This window comes from Panthera uncia, chromosome F1 (assembly GCF_023721935.1).
Source record: "Panthera uncia isolate 11264 chromosome F1, Puncia_PCG_1.0, whole genome shotgun sequence".
Lineage (NCBI taxonomy): Eukaryota > Metazoa > Chordata > Mammalia > Carnivora > Felidae > Panthera > Panthera uncia.
In genome coordinates this window covers 6,180,433-6,200,509 of record NC_064813.1, presented here as the reverse complement: position 1 = coordinate 6,200,509, position 20,077 = coordinate 6,180,433, and the positions used below count along the sequence as shown (strand labels likewise).

The window sequence follows — 20,077 nt, the reverse complement described above, 5'->3', positions numbered from 1 at the left end:
AAATTGAAAAATCTCCTAAAAAAAGGTGTTAGCCCTAGCAAGTAAGTTTGGCATAAAAAACTACCCTGATAAACACATACAACTTCGAAAAACCTATTTACCTCAGTTTCTTCAGTTTCTTTTACCCAGTACATAATGTCTGGCTCTCAATACAAGGCATACTAAAAGATAAAAAAAACCAAACCAAACCAAAACCCAGTTTCAAGGTAAAGAGCAGGCACCAGAAAGTCTCAGATATGGCACAGACGTTGGAACTCACCAGACCAGGAATTCAAATCATCTATGAAAGCATAGTAAGGGTCTTAATGGAAAAAATATACTACATTCAAGAACATATGGGTAAGGTAAATAAATAAATGAATTCTCAGAGAAAGAATAAAAAGGAAATGCTAGAAATAAAAAACACCATCACAGAAATTTAGAATACCTTTGGTGGCTCAATCATAATCAGGGCATAGCCAAGGAAAGAATCAGTGAGTTTGAAGAACTGTTAATAGAAACTTCTGAAAGAGAAGTAAGAGTGAAAAAGAATGGAATATCCAAGAATTGTGAAATAATTATAAAATGTATATGTAATGGGAATATGAGGTGAAGAGAGAGAGTGAAAACAGCAGAAATATCTGAAGCAATAATGACTGAAAATTTTACAAAATTAGTGCTAGACACCAATATCTTAGAAGTTCAGAGAATATCATTCAAGATAAAGACCCCAAAAGCTACACCTAGCCATATCCTATTCAAAGTACAAAAAATCAAAGACAAGGATGAAATCTTGAGAGAAGCCAGAAACACACACACACACACACACACTCCAAAAACCTTATTTATCTATAGAGGCTCAAATACAAGAATTAACAATGGATTTCTCTTCAGTAACCATGCAAGTAAGAAAAATAAATGCAGTAAAACACTTACTGCTGAAAGACAAAACCACTGACCTAGAAGTCTGTATCCAGCAAGATTATCCTTCAAAATAAGGAATAATAAAGACTTTCCCAGACAAACAAAACTTGAGGCAAGGCATCACCAACAGACCTACCTTGCAAGAAATGTTACCAAAAAAAAAAAAAAAAAAAAAAAAAAGTTCATCGAAAAGAAAGAAAATGATATAGGACAGAAAGTTAGTTCAACAGAAAGAAAGGAGGAATGCTAGAAAAGGAACCAACAAAGGTAAAATAAAATCCTGTTTTCCCCTTATTCTTGATCTAACAGAGAACAGTTTGTAGAAATAATAATGCAACAATGTATACAATAATTATAGTTTATGGATGAATGAACTTAATGACAGCAACATATTTGGGACAGGAAGGAGGAATCAGGAATATTGCTTTAAGGTACTTTTACCATCTGCCAAGTGGTATAGTATTATTTGAAAAAGGACTTGAATTAGTTATAAATATGTACTGCAAACTCAAAGGAAAACACTAAAAAAGTTTAAAAAGAAGTATAAATGATATGCTAACGGAGGAGGAAAAAAGGCAGTCTTAGAAAATACTCAGTTAAAACCAGAAGTGTTAGAAAAACAGCGGAACACACAAAAATATACACAGAACAGGATAATGAATAGAAAACAGTAACAGATAGGGTAGATATTAATCCAACCATGTCAACGATCACTTCAAATTTCAACAGTCTAAAAACACCAACCAAAAGGCAATGACTGTCAAGGGTGTAGAAAACAAGAACCAACCACATTATTATTTACAAGAAATCCACTTTGAATGTAAAGATACCAAGAGATTTAAAATAAGGGGAAGGAGGAACACATACCACAGTAACACTTAACCAAAAAGTAAGCTGGAGTAGTTACAGTAATTTCAAACAGAGCAGATTTCAGAGCAAGGAAAATTATCGGAGATAGAGAGGGTCATTACATAATGATAAAGTGGCCAATTCTCCAAGAAAAGGTAAGAATCATTAATGTGTATGCATCTAACAACAGAGTATCAAAATACAATAGGCAAAAACCAAGCTGCAAGGACACACAGATGGACTCCCTATTACAGCTGGAGACTGCAACATCCCTTTATCAGTAACTGACAGATCCAGGTGGCAGAAAATTAATAAGGACATAGTTGAACTAAAAAAGTACCATCAGCCAATTGGATCCAAATGACGTTTATAGACTACTTCATCACAAAACAGTGAAATACACATTCTTCTCAAACTCCCAGAACATTCACCAAGACAGACCGCACTCTAGGCCATAAAACACACCTTAACAAAGTTATTTTTTTATCTTTATTTTTTTTAATTTTTAAAAAAAATTTTTTCCAATATATGAAGTTTATTGTCAAATTGGTTTCCATACAACACCCAGTGCTCATCCCAAAAGGTGCCCTCCTCAATACCCATCACCCACCCTCCCACCCCCCATCAACCCTCAGTTTGTTCTCAGTTTTTAAGAGTCTCTTATGCTTTGGCTTAACAAATTTACAAACAGATCATTCAAGGGGTATGCACTCAGACCTTAGTGGAATTAAACTGGAAGGCAATAAGAGAAAGACAGCTCAGAACCCCTCAGATACTTAGAGGTTAAATAATACACATCTAAATAACACATGGGTCAAACAGGAAGTCTCAACAAAAAATTTTAAATATTTTGAACTAAATGAAAATACAACTTACCAAGATTTGTGGGATGCAGTGAAAATGGTACTTAAGGGAAAATTTATAGCACTGAATGCGTTCTTTAGAAAGGAAAGATATACAGTAATAACGTAAGCTTCCAGCTTAGGAGAGTAGAAACAGAAGAGCAAATAAAATTGTGATAAGGAAAATAAATAATTTTAAGAGCAGAAATCAATGAAACTGAAAACAAAATTGATGAAGAATGTCAACAAAATCACAAGCTGACTCTTAACTGGCTAAACCTCTCACACATTGAGCAGGACACTGTATTTCCATCAAGTCCCCACATCTCTAGGAGTATTTTGTGCTTATAGATGCTGCTATTTGCTGCATATTGTTTGTTATGCCAAAAATGACCTTTCACATTTAATATTTAGGTATTGAAATCAATTTAGCTCAAAATAAAGGAAATTGCATATGCAGATTCAGTATTGTTTACCTTGGGGCAATGCGACTGGCATTTAAAAAGGAACTTCTTCAATCTGACAGGATCAGCTGGAAACCCAGGATCAGCTGGGTTTTAAACTTTTCCCTCTTCTTTTTTTTGACATATAGTTGTAAATAAAGACCATCATCATACACATTAAAATACACACACACACACACACACACACACACACACACACACGAGTCAACTACATGATAACTAAAAGAAAACCCACTTAAATATAACGACCAAGGTTAAAAGTAACAAGATGGAAAGGATATATAAAATCAAAAGAAAGCTGGAATACTTATATTAATATCAGACAAAGTAGATTTCAAAACTAAGATTACTGCTATGAATATATAGGAACACTTCATAACGATTAAAAGGTAAATTCGCCAAGATGTAACAAAACTAAATGTGTATGCAACCAACAGTGAAGCTTCAAAATACATGAAAACTAAGAAGAAAAACAAACCTATAATTATAGCTTTAGATTTCAACAATCCTTTCCCAATAACTGACAGGACAATTAGAAAGAAAATCAGTACGAATACAGGAAACATGAACACCACCATCAGCCATCTTGACCAATGGCTAGTGGTAGAACACTTTATACGATAAAAGCAGAAAACACATTTGAAGTGTACACAGAACATACACCCAAATAAACCATTTTCTGGGCCATAAAACAAGTCTCAGTAAATTTAAAAGGATTACTATCATATAGAGTATGTTTTCCAAACACAAGAGGATTTAGTTAGGAATCAGTAACTGAAAAATATCTGAAAAATCTATATATTTGGAAATCAAACAATACATTTCTAAATAATCTGAGTGAAGAAGGAATCACAAGAGGAATTAAAAATATTTTGAAATAAAAACAAATAGGTCAAAACTCGCAAAACAAAGTTAACAGTCCTTAAATGGAAACTTAGAGCATCCATTGAGGGCCTAGGCTAGAAAAAGAGAACGGTCCCCAAACAATAATCTTACCTTCCCCTTAAAGAAAATAAGGAAAAAAGAGCAAGTAAACTCAAAAGAAGCAGAATAAAGAAATAATAAAGAGCAGAATGAATTAATCAATGAATAATGACCAGAAAAATACAGAAAATCAGTGAAAACAAAAGCTGGTTCTTTGAAAAAACTCAACAGCAGACATAGACCTCCAGCCAGACTGATCAAGAAAAAGGAGAAGACACAGGTTACCAACTTCAGCATTAAGAGAGAGATCATAATTACATAAATAGCAAACACTGTAAAGACAGTAAGATCTTTAAGCCAGTACATTAGAAAGCCTAGAAGACAAAAGATCCCAAGACATTCAAGAAGCAACAGACAACTAGAACAGTCCCAGAACTATGAAAGAAACTGAAATTATAGTTAAAAGCTCCCAAACAAATACAAAATGCCAGACCCAAGTGGCTTCATTGGTAAACTCTATCAAAGATTTCAGCAACAGGTAATACAAATTCTACACAAACAATTCCAAACAATTGAAGAAAGGGAATACTTCCCTCTTCATTAAAAAAAGTCAAACATGATTCCGAAATCAAAATCATACAAAGACATTTTAGAAAAACAAGATGATGCCTAGTACCATTGGTGATTTAAGGATGCAAAAATCCTTAAAAAATACATTGTATCAAATCTAGCAATACTTAACAAGGATAACCCGAATGGGTTTTGCCCTAGGAATGTACGGTTTATTTAATGTCAGAAAACCAATCATGTAATTCACCATCTTCGTAATGTAAAGGAGAAAAACCGTAAGGCCATTACAACAAATGCAGGAAAACTTTAACAAAATTCAACACCTCTCAGGGATGAAAACTATTAGCATATGAGAACAGAAGGGAACTTCCTCAACCTAACAAAGGAGGTATAGGAAGCTTACACTAACACCACATTTTTATAACTTGTTACACTGGAATAATTTTAGGCTTAGAGATGACTTACAAAAGTAGTACAAAAAGTTCCCATATCCCGTTTACACACCTGCCCCTAAGGCTAGTGTCTCATACAGCCAAAGCACAGTGCTCCAAACTAAGAAATGAATGCTGATATGGAGCTGTTACCTACCATGTCCCTCTTCTGTCCCAGGAGCCAAACCAGAGCCACAGGCAGCATGTGGCCAGAGTGCCCTCAGTCTCCCCCAGTCTGCCCAGTTCCAGGGTCATTCCTCACCTTTTGCGACGTTGACACTTTTGAGGCTACCTGGCCAGTTATTTTCAGGAATGCCTCCTCCATTTGGGTACTTCTCACAGCATCGTATCATGGGCTACATGAAGTCAGTCTGTCTTATCACTGGTGGTTAATCTTGATCCCCTGGCTTAAGACACAGTCTGCCAGCTTTTTCTACTGTAAAGTTACTCTCCTAAGCTTTGTATATAATAAATGCTTGAGGAGAGATACACTGAGACTGTGCAAATATTCTCTTTCTTTAAAAAAATTTTTTTTAATGTTTTATTTATTTTTCAGACACAGAGAGAGCATGAACAGGGGAGGGGCAGAGAGAGAGGGAGACACAGAATCCGAAGCAGGCTCCAGGCTCCGAGCTGTCAGCACAGAGCCCGACGCGGGGCTCGAACTCACGAACCGTGAGATCATGACCTGAGCCGAAGTCAGACGCTTAACCGACTGAGCCACCCAGGTGCCCCAATATTCTCTTTCTTAAACTAAACTTTTGCCCACTAATTTTAACATTCATTGGTAGATCTTGCATGCACTAAGTTTTATGCTGGGGGCCTAATGGTGATTTTCTAGCTCTCTTACTCCTTCCACATTTATTAACGGGAATTCATCTTCTTTCCTTAACTGGAATGTCCCTTTTTCTCAACATTTACTTTTTACACTGTGGACTTATGAATATGTATTTTATTCTTTGGGTCATAATGGAATAGCAATATATAATAATCTTTATTTTCTTACTGAAATTGTTTCAGCTTTCACTACTGGGACTTATTTAAGGTTGGCTCCTCCATCCTATTAATGTACCTCTAACTCCTTCCCTCCGTATCTTTCTTTTTTACTTTCTGGCATCACAAAAGTCCTTGGACCCATCTTTTATTTTCCCCCATCCCAGCTCTTAAATCAACTGCTTCTCAAAGTAACCTTGGTTCTTTTTATTGAAGAATGATATTTAAAAACTAAGATCTCAGCACTAGATGTGATAATTAACATCATAATTAGTGATAAAAGTTGTTTTCCCCCTAAGATCAAGAATAAAACCAGGATGTTCACTCTATTCAACTTCTACTCAACATTATAGTGAGGTCCTAGCCAATATACCAAGGCAAAAAAAAAAAAAAAAGTACCAACTGAAAATGAAGTAAACCTCCCTATTTAAATAAGATATAGTCATCTATGCAGAGAATACTAACTTATCTACAAAAAAAAAAAAAAAAAAAAAAAAGCTAGTAAGTGAGTTTTGCAAGCCTGCAGGACATAAGGTCAAAATACAAAATCAACTGTATTTCTGTATACTGGCAGCAAACAATGTGAAAATAAAAATTTTAAATAACATTTTATCAGAAGACATGAAATACTGAAGGACCTACAAAATACGGGTAAGACTTGAACATGGAAAATTATGAAACATTATGGAGAGAAATTAAAGCAGACTTAAATAAACAGAGATATACTACGTTCATGGATCTGAAGGCTCAGTCCTATTCAAATGTCAATTCCCCCCCAAATTTACCTACAGATTCAACACAATAGCACACAAAATCCCAGCAGACTCTTTGTAGATGACAAACTGAGTGTAAAGCCTACACAGAAATTTAACTGGACAGCTTCATCTTATACAACATCCTCCAGAGAATCTTCAAGCTTGAAGGCAATTAGGGGTCATAATTTTGTGTGACTCAAATAATTTGTCCATTTCCACACAGGAAGGAAGAAGCAAATCCAGGACACTTATTTCCACACTTCAGTGCTGTGCTCTTTTGAGTGGTACACCATGATATTCACAATTAAGGTTAAGTCATTTTTTTATGTTTGTTTGTTTATTTTTGAGAGACAGAGTGTGAGCGGGGGAAGGGGGAAAAAGGCAGAGAGAAAGAGAATCCCAAGCAGGCTCTGCATTGTCACCTCAGAGCCTGATGCAGGCTGTGAGATCATGACCTGAGCTGAAACCAAGAGTTGGTTCTGGACATTGAACCAGTTGAGCTACCCAGGCGTCCCAAGATTAGTTCGCTTTTTACTTAACCTAGGGAGAGATCTACCTTTAAAGATATTAGCATCTCTATATATGTCTTCCTCTCTAGATCTGCCACAGTATATAGAAAAACGGGTCGATAACTATGTAATAATAAATCTACGAAATAGTAAAGCTCCTAAAGAGTATTAGTAAAATTGTAATTAAAAACCTTTGGGGCGCCTGGGTGGCTCAGTCGGTTAAGCATCTGACTTTGGCTCAGGTCACGTTATCACGGTTCACGCATTAGAGTGCTGCATCAGACTTTCCGCTGTCAGCGCAGAGGCCACTTTGGACCCTCTGTCCCCTTCTCTCTCTGCCCCTCCCCTGCTTGTGTACTCTCAAAAATAAATAAAAATATAAAAAAAATACTTTATCTTAGAGATGAATTAACCTCTCATGAATAAGTTACATATTTCAAAAACATAAGAGCCCCATAAAATGTTTGTTTTTCTAAATTATTTCATAATTTATGCTGTCCAAAGAGTAGAATTATAACTGGATTCATTAAAATAGTTACTGGCATCGGAACTCTCATAATTAATTCCCTGTTTCTTAGTGGTATGATACAAACCCAGACAGACCCAGTCACATTTTCACAGGCTTTGAGAGAGAGACTCAAACGTCACGGTGCTACTGTAATGCTGCGTAACGTCCTTCAAGTATGTATAGATGGCTAGGCCACCGCCTCATCTGACATCCACCTGAGTAAGCCTATAGCAGATGTCAGTTGCTGGTGAATTTCGTTTATGGAAACTGTAATTTTTGCAGTTGTTCTTCACGTATGATATTTAACACCTTTGCTCAGATTAAGTGGCATCTATTTTTATCAATTACAACAATTTAAACTCATGTCTCCACATACATCATCTAAAGCTATGTTTCCTTCTCATGGCATACTGGCTCCTCCAATCCCATTCACCACAAGGGAGCCGGCTGCTGTCTTACTGTCACTTCCACTCTGGCCATGGTCTCCACTCTGTCTAGTCCCGTGGAGCAGAGACAGGACATGTGTCTCTCAGAGTTTTCCCCAGGTGAGGCCAAACCTCCACTTAACACAGAGAGCTGAATGAACCCTGACAAGGAAATCTTTGTGGCATATACTAGTCTCCTGACAGGATTGAAGAAAGTTCATGTTTTGCCTCTTCTTTAAGTTAGTGGTGCCATACTGGTGCCTCACAATTGTCTCGTCAAGAAATGCTTTCTCTCCTTTCCTTCTTTCTCCCTTTTTTGTTGACTTCTCCTTGGTGAGGTTATACCAAAGGGATATTTGTGGCTTACAGCTCTTTACACCAAAGAAAACCTCTGACATGTATTATTTCTGGGAGACATAAGACCTTGATCATTCCCTTTTACAAGGGTCTTTTGTAGTGAACTGATGTGACAAAAACAGTACAGAGCCAACAGGGTCTAAGTAGGGATGCAACCCAGTTAGAACATCATCAGTTTATAAAGTGGATGTTCAGTTGTCTTCGTGAAGTTGATAAACATTTAAGAGCAGTCACATGCTTCTCATAAGCGTTGAAAAAGATCCAGCACCTACCCCAGTGCTTTCTACATGGTGGAAACTTAAAATGTGGGAGGTATTTTTTTTAAATTTTTTTAACGTTTATTTATTTTTGAGAGACAGAGACAGAGCGTGAGTGGGGGGGAAACAGAGAGAGAGAGAGAGACACAGAATCTGAGGCAGTCTCCAGGTTCCAGCTGTCAGCAAAGAGCCCAATGCAGGGCTCAAACCCATGAACTGTAAGATCATGACCTGAGCCAAAATCAGACGCTTAACTGACTAAGCCACCCAGGTGCCCTTGTTGTTGTCTTTTTTTTTTTTTTTTTGGTAATGTTTATATTTGAGACAGAGAGAGAGAGACAGAGACGGAGACAGAGGGAGACAGAGAGAGAGAGACGGAGCATGAGCAGGGGAGGGGCAGAGAGAGAGGGAGACACAGAGTTCGAAGCAGGCTCCAGGCTCTGAGCTGTCAGCACAGAGCCCGATGAGGGGCTCGAACCCACAAACTGTGAGATCATGACCTGAGCCAAAGTCAGACGCTTAACCGACGGAGCCACCCACGTGCCCCAAGACATGGCAGTTTAAGCTTGAGGAGAAATGTTTAATATCGTGCAACTATTTTACAAGAAGTGCTTTTAGAAAATCACCACACCCTCTATTCCCATAACACAATGCCGAAATTTGGTACTTGTCTTCTTCCTTGTAAGTCATATGATACCATTCTATCTTCACTTTAGAGATTAATAGAAGAGAATATTTAGCACAAAACAGACATTTCATAAATGTTGATTATATATGTTTCAGAGAAAAATAGGGAAAACTGAAATAAATGGAAACTAACTACACAAAATAACCAGATAAAGATTCTAAGCAGCAAATACTGTACTGCATAAAAATTTCACAGTGAAATTTTAATATGAGCATTTGAAAACAAAAAAAATCAAAATCAGTGCCTGTACTAACAATACCAGAAGTAGTAGAAACAAAAGAGACAAAAATTAAAAAGAAGGACTAGACACAGTAATTTCCTGTTCCTAGGCAAAAATTATAGTATTAAAAACAAGTAATAAGTAGATTACAATAAAAATAAAGTTATAAAATTAGTAGCACCCATTTTGTGGGCATTAAAATTGTTTCAAGTAACAGAGAAGTCTCAAATAAGAAAAATATTTATTACTTTGTTAAATATTAAAACTAAATTCCTTTCAATTCCTTTTAAAATAAGGATTTGTATAAACAAACTTGTAGAGCTCACTCTAAAATTAAAGACATAAAGACAAAGAAAAACATGATTTTTTTTGCTAGTTTTCTTAAAGAGTAACACAACATTGTTTTCTTTATTTTTTCTCTTAATACCAAGCAAACAACGAGTAGCAAACTACCATCACTATGACAAAAGAAAAATCAAGTGACCATGCTGAATAAAATTTCAAGATGCATTTGGGGAGTCAAACTTATCAATAAATTTTTGTGCTAAGAATTTCAATACTACATTCAATCAAATGTAGGGGGTAAAAATGAAAAGTATCATTGTATCATTGAATTTTATTCACTTAAAAATTTTTTTTGCTGTCAATTCACTTTAGCCAAAATATATAAATACTATGCCATGAAAATAACCTACCTTTTTATCATACACATCTTGCCAGTTAACTCCAGAAAAGAAACTGTGCCTCATAATTTCTTTTGCATCATCTGGTCCTCCACCAAGGCTAAGAGACAGAAACAAAAATGAGCGCGCATTACAACATTTACATAAGCCCAAGGCAAAACAAAAAAGTTTTTGTGAAATGTAATTTTCTGTGTGATAAATAGTCCTTGAGATAAATAGCCAAACCAATAAAGAGCTTTTGCCATGAGATCTAATTTCCCTAATGTGCTATTAATAAGAAGTAGCCTCGGGACAGTGTGGTAGCTGAAGAGAGCACAGGCTTTGGGGACAAACCTGAAACAGGCAACCAGCTCTGGCACTTATGACATGTGTGACAGTGAACAAGCTGCTCAGTCCCAGTGTCCCCTCTGTAGAGTGGGCACAATGACACTAGCCTGGTGGATCACGGCAAGGGTTAGAAACCAGAGGCGAGCACCTCGCACAAGAAATGGTAGCAGTTACCGTCGTCAGTTCTATAAGCCAAATTTATTTTGGTAACACTCATGTCAAAATGCATCCTTGTTACCCTGAGTTCTGAAGTCACTACCTAATTAGTTAGAAAAAGCAATTTGTACAGTATTGCTAATAGACAGAAACTCACGGACTGTTTTCATACCGCAAATGAACTGCCATAGAAACGAGGCTGTTAACCTATGAAATATCACTGCAAGGTAATTTATTATGCAAGCTGCAACATAAATCATGAATTTAAGGATGCTCCCCCCCATCTTTGCAGGTACTCTTATTTAACTGATAGGTGGCACAGTGTGAAATTCAGGTGTTTCCCGGCTTCCTCAGTTTCATATAGTGTGTACCAGTCATTAGGAGGAAAGAATGAGAAAAGCAAAAATAACACAGAGGGAAGCAAGGAGGGAGTGAAGGAGAGAAGGGGAGGGAAAAAAAAAAAGAACAGGGAAAGAAAGAAAAGAAAGGAAAAGAAATCCATTTAAATCCGAACTGATATAGCAAAAGCTCTCTCTAGTCTTGTTCATGGTTAGGAATGGTGCATGCTCCTGATGTTTACAGCAGTGCTATTGACAACAGTCAAGCTATGGAAAGAGCCCAAATGTCCATCAACTGATGAATGGATAAAGAAGGTGTGGTATGTATATCCAATGGAATATTACTTGGCGATCAAAAAGCATGAAATCTTGCCATTTGCAACAATGTGGATGGAGTTAGTATAATGCTAAGCAAAGTAAAAGAAAGACAAAACACCATATGATCTCACTCATACGTGGAATTTAAGAAACAAAACAGATGAACATATGGGAAGGGGGGAAAAAGGAGAGATGGAAGCAAACCGTAGGAGACTAACTACAGAGAACAAACTGACGGTCGATGGAGGGAGGTGGGTGGGGGATGGGCGCTAAGGAGGGCACTGGTTGGGATGAGCACTGGGTGTTTTATGTAAGTGATGAATCACTAAATTCTACACCTGAAACCAATTTTACCATATATGTTAACTAGAATTTAAATAAAAACTTGAAAAATAAAAGGAATAGTATGGGCTGCTAAGTGCTTAACAGCCAGCTCTCTGGGGAAAATTATGCATGTATAATATTACATATGCATATTATACATACGTTTGTTATGGATTTTACAGATATAAAGGATGCAAGGCACAAAATTTCAAAGAGCAGTAAAATACAGAATGTCCTTTATTGTAAATTAGCCAAGTGATGCTCAATGCTCAAAGAGAACATTTGTTAATTTTGCTGAACTCCACAGCCCCTCACTGACTCAGAGTGGCTCCAGCACGAATACCAGCTGATCTTTTCATTTATGGCGAAGACGAATTTGAAAGTCATACAAAAAGGCACATGTCAGAACTTCACTTGCTTCTCAGTTATGTGAGTGACCTCCTTGATGGATGGTAAATCATGTGGGAACAGTGGGAGAGTATCTCTTCATTGTGTGTGTGTGTGTGTGTGTGTGTGTGTGTGTGTGTGCGCGCGCACGCGCGCGCGCGCTAGTCACAATGTAGCAGATACAGACAGGACAGCTTTAAAATATAAACCGTATTATTAACATCTTCTTTAGTTATTTAAATCTAATCTAAAAACAATAAATCAAGCCCTGACGTACAAAGTTTGCCATTGTGGTCATGTGAATACTCCCCACATGGCCAATTTCTTTTTTTTTTCTTTTTTTTTTAATTTTTTTTTTTGCCATTTATTTATTATTGAGAGACAGAGAGACACAGAGCATGAGCAGGGGAGAGGCCGAGAGATGGAGACAGAATCTGAAGCAGGCTCCAGGCTCTGAGCCGTCAGCACAGAGCCCGACGCGGGGCTCGAACCCACAAACCGTGAGATCATGACCCGAGCCAAAGTCAGACGCTTAACCAACTGAGCCACCCAGGCGCCCCCCCACATGGCCAATTTCAAGTCAGCAACCTGATGGCACTCAACACAGAAGTGGGAACAGGTACGCAGAAGCAAACCATTACATAGTATTTCTATGCAGACACAACAGACAAGAGTAACATCAGAATAGTAAAATGCAACAAAATTATCAAGGAGTGATGAATTTTGAGTGTTTATCACCTTTCTTTTCAATGTACTTGATTTACTTTTGTAAGTTTATGTAATTTGATTTTTAATAATGACTGTATTAAAACAACCAGCTCATGAAATTCCTGAAATTTAACAATTGGCTCTTAAGAGCTGGAACATGCCAACTCCCACACACCACTGGGTAGGAAGAAACACAAATAGGTCAGGATAAACAAACAATAATACAATCTATTATTAGGTATAAGGAACACACGACTGGGAAGAATCTGGGATTCCCTGACACACGGCCAGAATAGAAAATAGAACAATGAGCTGATATCTGAGTTATCTGTAGTAATGATCCACGGGTCTCCCATCCCCAGATCGTGCAGAATGAGCCACAGCGCTGACAGGGACTCTAGATGGGACCAGACGGTATTAGCGGTGATCGAATGCAGAACTTTCCGACTGGCGGTCCCGTATTTAGTCAACGCCAGCACTCCACTCCCTAACCTTCCTCTTTCTTCATTCTATTCCAAGTTGTGTGTGTCCCTCCCCGGTTAGGCTGCAAATTCTTTTGAGGGCAGAGACCAGCCCTGGATTATCCAAAAAGCACTTTAAGCTCCTACTCAGGGAGCCAGAAAAGCAGAGACACCAAAACACGTGTTTCTGAAGAGAACTTAACATTTCAAAGTATGAATCAAAGTAGTCTGCAGGAGAAAACTCAGAAGTTCACTGTCTTTTCTCACCCTTACGCTATTGTTTTTATTTCCGTATCGCTCTCATTTTGAATTCTATGGGAGATAGTGGATGAGGTGGGAGCTGGGAATAGAGAGCCGTAATCATTTGGTAAATAGGAGGTTTTAATCCAGCTTTAGTTTAGTTATTCATTTTCTGTCACCCCTCAGTTCTCTAGCAATAGCTTGGCTGTGGACATTGCCAGCATTTAATCTATATTTATCAAATACATAAAAAACTAAAGTATCAGCCATGAGTACTATGTGAAGTCTAAGAATATAATCTTAGACTGCCATTTTAGAAGCTGGGAGAGACTCTTTAACACAAGCTTCCTCCAAGTGTGAAACTGTCAAAAACTTCAATGTCAATGACTCCTTAATATACAATTTAAGACTTCAAAATAATATCAAAATATGATTTGCACTAAGATATTTATGTCTAAGAATAGTAAACTCCAATATCAGAATGCCAAACTAAATCCTCAGCGACTATGGATTCTTCATTATTAGGAACATCATGGAATTCATATTTTCCTGTGTTACTGAATGCAACACACGGTCACGCTTTTCCTATGAACTGTGTGCAGGAGGATAAAGGAGATACTGATAGAATGAGCATAAAGTAATGGAGCATTAGAAAGAAAGGCAAATGATGGTTGACCCTCTGGTAGAACTGACAGTAATTCAGTAAGTAAAGAGTCTCAAAAAATTCAGGCAGTATTTAAAATTGTTGAAGAGGAAGAATAACGAGGTCTAGGATAATGCTATTTTATGAGGCTTCCAAAGACTTTTCAGGGTCTTCTTAGTGGCTGTTTCTCTTCTTCCCACCTCTTAAATTGTGATGCTTCCCAGGATTCTGTCCTAGGCCGTCTTCCCTTTGTACTCAACCCTGCCCACGACTGTCCCGGCCCCAGCTGCCTCCGAGATATCCGTGGGTCCCCAAACCATATATTCAGCCACCACATTTCTGTTTAGCACTGGTACTATTTTCAGTTCCATCTGGGTTTTCTACGGACACCTGACTCGGCACAGCCGGAGCACGTGTCAGTAAACCCTCCCCTCTCCCCCCCCCCCCCGCGCCCCCCCCCTTGTCCTCTGCCTGTGCTCCCTGTTGATAACACTCCATCCTCCAAACGAATCACTCAAACTGGAAAGCACGGAGGCAGGAGACTCCTTCCATGTCCCCACCACGTCTCCTTCATTATTCACAAAGTCCTACTCACTGCTTCTGGAGGACCCCCATCTCTCATCTGGACAATCCCGTATGTGTTCTCAACTGCTCTGCCTACCTGCCCCTGGCCCTTCACCTTTCCTAGCACAAAACTCATTATACCATCTCTTACTTTTAATAACTCACTGGTTTTTTCATCCCTTTCTGAATAAAGGTTAAATATTTTCTCAGAAGCAGAGGTCTTTGAAGTTTACCATTTCAGCTTCATCTCCCAACATTACCCAACTCATATTCTACCTTGTAGTTGCTGAACTTCTCAAATGCCATGTTCATTTGCAACTCTGGATTTTTCTTTTTATCATTATTATTTTTCAAATATTATTTATTTTTGAGAGAGGGACAGAGAGAGTGAGAGAGTGAGAGAGAGACAGAGAGAGAGAGGAGGAGGGGCAGAGAGATGGGGAGAGAGAGAATCTCAAGCAGGCTCTGCACTGTCAGTGCAGAGCCAAATGTGGGGCTCGAACTCCCAAACCGCAAGATCATGACCTGAGTGGTAATCGGGGTCGGAGGCTTAACTGACTGAGCCACCCAGATACCCCTGGATTTCTTTTCATGTAAATTTCTCTGCATGAGCACCCCTACGCCTCCCCAACTCTTCCAGCCCCCTGGTCAGAGCTAATAAATTTCAACAGGCATTTGTATGTAGGTCTGAGTATCTGTGAGTACCTGTTTTCTGTCTTGCATTATTCTATGACTATCTAGAACAGAGATGATTTGTCTTGCTCATCGTTCCGTTCCCAATATTGCAATGCAACAGTGGAGGGAGAATGACTCCCCTATCTTAAATGAGAACATCAAAGAACTGAGAAAGAACACCCCAGCTTCTCTTTAGATGATACCAACCTCTGGGTGGGCAAACCTTTAGGAGTTGTCCTACTCACCAGGCCACTAACATTCTAGAATGTACCTCACATTTATTCAACAATTATCAAGTATCTAGTTTGTGTTATCTCCCTCCTCCCCCGGGGGTGGGGGTGGGGATAAGAAAATGAATGACACACAGACATGAGAACCACAGACACAAGTGTGCTCTACCAGCTGCTTAGAGGGGCCATCAAGGAAATGGCTAAGTTCCCTGGAGTCGTCAGGAAAGGATGCAGTAAAAAATTCGCTGCTCTTGAAATCCAAGCCAAATATTAGATCCCTAAATCAAGTAGACAAAACGGAAATCTTAGCTCTGTTTAAAGATTACCTATCACCAAGTGCTGTGTGTTACATTAATTGTGAAATAATCACACTAAATGGAACACATTTCAAAACCTGAACCAACTGAGAAACTGATGCATTGCAAATAAGCTACGAGAGAAACAGCAAATAGGCACCAATAAAGGTGATTTCTGCTCTTCTTCTATAGGAATTTTCTGTAGGATAAACTGCTTCACCTTCTAGGGGCCTCGGCTTCGTCCTCAATCAAATGTAAATGAGAATAATATATACCTATCAACTCTACAAGGCTACTGAAACAGCAAAGGGAACAACAGATACACAAATGCCCTGAAAAAGAAACCAAAATCACTTTGCAAATATAAGGTAAGATGTCCATGACCAGGATTATAAAACACATGTCAGAAAGGTTCCTCACGAGCAAAAGCTATCTCTTTTATTAAGTCTGCTTATTTCTGAAGGTAAAATCATGCTCCTCACAAATTTAAAATCTAGAAGTGTGTAATGGAAACCATCTCTAAAGCAAACAAAAATCGCATTTTAGGATTCATTCCCTCCTTCCTTCATTAATTCAGTCTGTCAACTAATACACAACGAACACCAACCAAAAACAGAACTTTGTAAAAAATTATTATGTGAGGGAAGATTTAGCAATCTAAGAAATAATCCTCAAGAGCTTAACACCTAAGTGATTTTTAGAGCAACGCTGATATGCGTATGTACCTAGAGGAAAGGACGGCTGTATACATGAATACACAAACACAGATTAAGGGACATTTTTATATTAACAATCATTTCATATATGACTTATAAACTGTATGTGTAAATGAACACAGAAACACGAACAAAGAATGCTACAGTTCGCTAAGCAAAGGGCTGTAGGATTCTTCAGGTCACAGTTGTAGCTACAAAAGAAGTACAAAGTGTGTAAACATATTTTGCTTTTAGTTCTTTCCAGCCACACATGGAAAGGAATATCTACAATGGACAAAAAAAGTAGCTGGATATGTTAACACAGGTTGGGATGGAAGGAGAATACAGAGCCGGTTCTATCCTTTTTATTATGTAAATTAGCATAAATATAAAGGCCCAGAGACTGAAAGGAAAAAAAGGGGATACTTCTGTCCCCACAATAGCAAGTACCAGGGCAATTAAGAAATTGTTCACTCACGGTACAGATAATAAAACCCTCAAAATCCTTATTTGGTAAAATCTACATAAAATTTCCCAAGTTAGGAAAGAGTTGCAGAAATTTTTTAAATGTTCTGTATTACGCAGTTAAAAATAAGTCAGTATTTCAGTGGGAAGATGTCTACACCAAATACATTGCTCCTTGGAGTGAGTTACATTTGAATTAATTTCCATATCACAATTTCTAACCACATTCGTCAGTAACTCAGTGAGTGTTATTTGTGGCTTACCGTTTATTTGGATCCTTTATCAAGAGCCCTGAAAGCAATGATTTTGCATCTGAAGAGAGTGTCCGAGGAAATTTAATGTCTTCCATTAGTATTAGTTCAAAAAGTTTCTCATGATCCTGGTTGTAGAAAGGTAACCTCCCACACATCATTTCATACATGACGACCCCTAGTCCCCACCAATCCACGGCTCGGCCATAGTCATTGTCTTCTAATACCTAAGAGCGAAACCAGCGAAAAGATTCATTACTCCACATTAACTTTTACAGCAGTATTTATAAAATGTAAGACTTTTACATCAACAAAGTGAATCCTAACCTTCAAAGCCTAGGTAGGCTCTTCTAACACTTTGACATTTAAACTATAAGGTATCCTACAAAAGATATAAATCACACCAGATAGGTGAAATGTTCCATATATGTCCAGAAGTGGCCAGCGTACAAGGAAGGGAACAGGCCACACAGCAGATTCCAAGTGAATGACTGAGTACGCTACGGATCAAACAAAAATTTTTGCATATCTGCACGTTTTCTCTTAGGCCTACTTAACTTTTCATTCTGGTTCCATTAATGTGGACTTTAACTTGCAGTCACACCGTGCTGATTGCCGGGTATATAATGAGCCTTACACCCTCTTGCATGGAGAAGAGCGAAGTCATACAAACCAGACGGTGAAAGACAGGAGTTATGCGATGGAACACAGATGAGGTCAGGGCACGGCCACCACAAAAATAAAACTGAAAACTTCTGGAGGCCTCTAGTGTTTCAAGTCTTTAAGGAAACAGTCATCAAAGTGAATATAAAGATGTACTGTGTGAGTTGTATCCAAAGCGTTAGTAAGCCCACAAGCAAATTTCAGTTAAACACAAACAAAACTCACAGACTCTGGTATATGCCCTTAAATTTATTTCCCAACATACATTACATGCAACATAAATTGGGAAAGATATGATGTGACACTACCAGGCTATGTTAGAGCAACCTATTCAAACTGGGGCAGAATGGCTTGCCATTTGTCTTAGGAAAATTTTGATTTTTACCTTTTTATGAGGTATGTTCCTCATTCAATGGAGTTTTCTTCACTGTTTGGATCTTCCAATATTTTACTTTAAGCTACTATATCTGAATAATCTTAAAGCTTACTTTATCTGATTCTCTTAGCTCTGGGATAAATAGCTCTGGGATAAAAAGATCAAGAAAACCAGACCCACGAAATTTACCGATTAAAAAAATCTTGTAACTGATGACATAAGAAAGAATTTGATGCAGAACAAAGTAGTGCTCGTGTTGCAAACTGTCTTAGTTTGAGTAAATAACTTGTTGAGGATTACTCCCATGGGACTTTTATTTAAAATTTACCAATTATGTCATAGGACTGAACATGACATTTTAGATGGTTACATTATTATTACCTATAAATACTATGAAAGGCACTTGGGTAGACAAGGTATTTATATGCGTGGAGAATATAATTTTGAGAAAAAGCTATGTTACTTAAAGATTAATTCAGCAGTGGTTGTCACATGTGATGAAAAGATTTTTAATTCAATTGTATCATTGTTCCAAGATGAACAGGAACTACATTAGCAAGATATCAACACAAGTCCACTTCCTACGTTTTTTCGAAAATCTTTTATAGAATAACAAACTAAGCAGAATATTTCGGGGAAGAACAACAAATTCTAGTTTTCATCATTAGCTAAAAATACTTCAAATTTCTACTTGTTTGAAATGAGTAATGTAAAAATACAGAGAAAACAACAAATAACCTAAAGCAGCAGAAAGAATTCGGCCTGTGTACTTTCTTAAGTGAGAGGAAATGTTGTATGTGTAATTTTTAAATACCAGTGACTTTTGATTATTCAAGAATCTATCTCATGTCCAATTAGTAGAATGCACTGTTTGTGGGCATTAATCTAACGGACCCAGGATTTTACCTAATAACAAACAATTTTAAAATCTAAGTAACCTTTTGCTGAATTCCTACAACACCAACAAAACAGTGGCGCACGCGAAAAAGAGCCAAATGTGGTTTTTAACCTCTTTTTTCATAAAACCATAAAAAGCATAAAAGCTGGATTAACTGCTTCCCGAACCCACATTTCACCAGCCGGGTTCTCATCCCCAGCTGGCAAAACTGGCAATCCTTTATTTTTGTTTAAATACCTGGTTTGCGGCCAGAAGGGAAAGTGAGTACATAAAAAAAGGGTTTTATTTTTGAAGAGAAATAAGCAACAGAAAAATAAAACTGCATTGTAAAAAAATCTGTTTGATAAAAGAAAATATATTTTATTTAGCTTTGTAAAATGAATGCTGATTCTCAAAATAAGTGGTTTTGCTTCCGAACCTAGGCATTTTAATGAATATATAGATACATAACACTATAATTAGAACTGTTTGCTACGTTACTGTAAACCGCACAAATCCGATGTAATGTATTATCTTATCGACATTTAAAGTCCAGCAACGTTCAGGAGAAAACACCCTAAAGACTCAGCCAGCCCTCTTTATCTAAGAGTCTTTGTTATCAATTAAAAAGAAAGACTTCTGTTCAACCCCCACCTCCAAACAGCTGGAAGATGAAAAACACAAGAAATAAAAACGAAAGTGATC

At 37.6% G+C, this 20,077-nt stretch overlaps 1 protein-coding gene across 8 annotated transcripts in view; it reads right to left on the bottom strand.

The window, feature by feature from the left end:
- AKT3 (AKT serine/threonine kinase 3) overlaps positions 1-20,077 on the bottom strand; it is a 304,322-nt gene that overhangs the window by 27,911 nt on the left and 256,334 nt on the right. For all 8 annotated transcript variants that reach the window (XM_049633841.1, XM_049633846.1, XM_049633844.1 and 5 more), the window contains 2 exons: positions 17,469-17,683; positions 10,391-10,478 (listed from right to left, as the gene is read on the bottom strand). In XM_049633841.1, the coding sequence (XP_049489798.1) occupies positions 10,391-10,478; positions 17,469-17,683 (303 nt within the window). The remainder of the gene's footprint in view (positions 1-10,390; positions 10,479-17,468; positions 17,684-20,077) is intronic.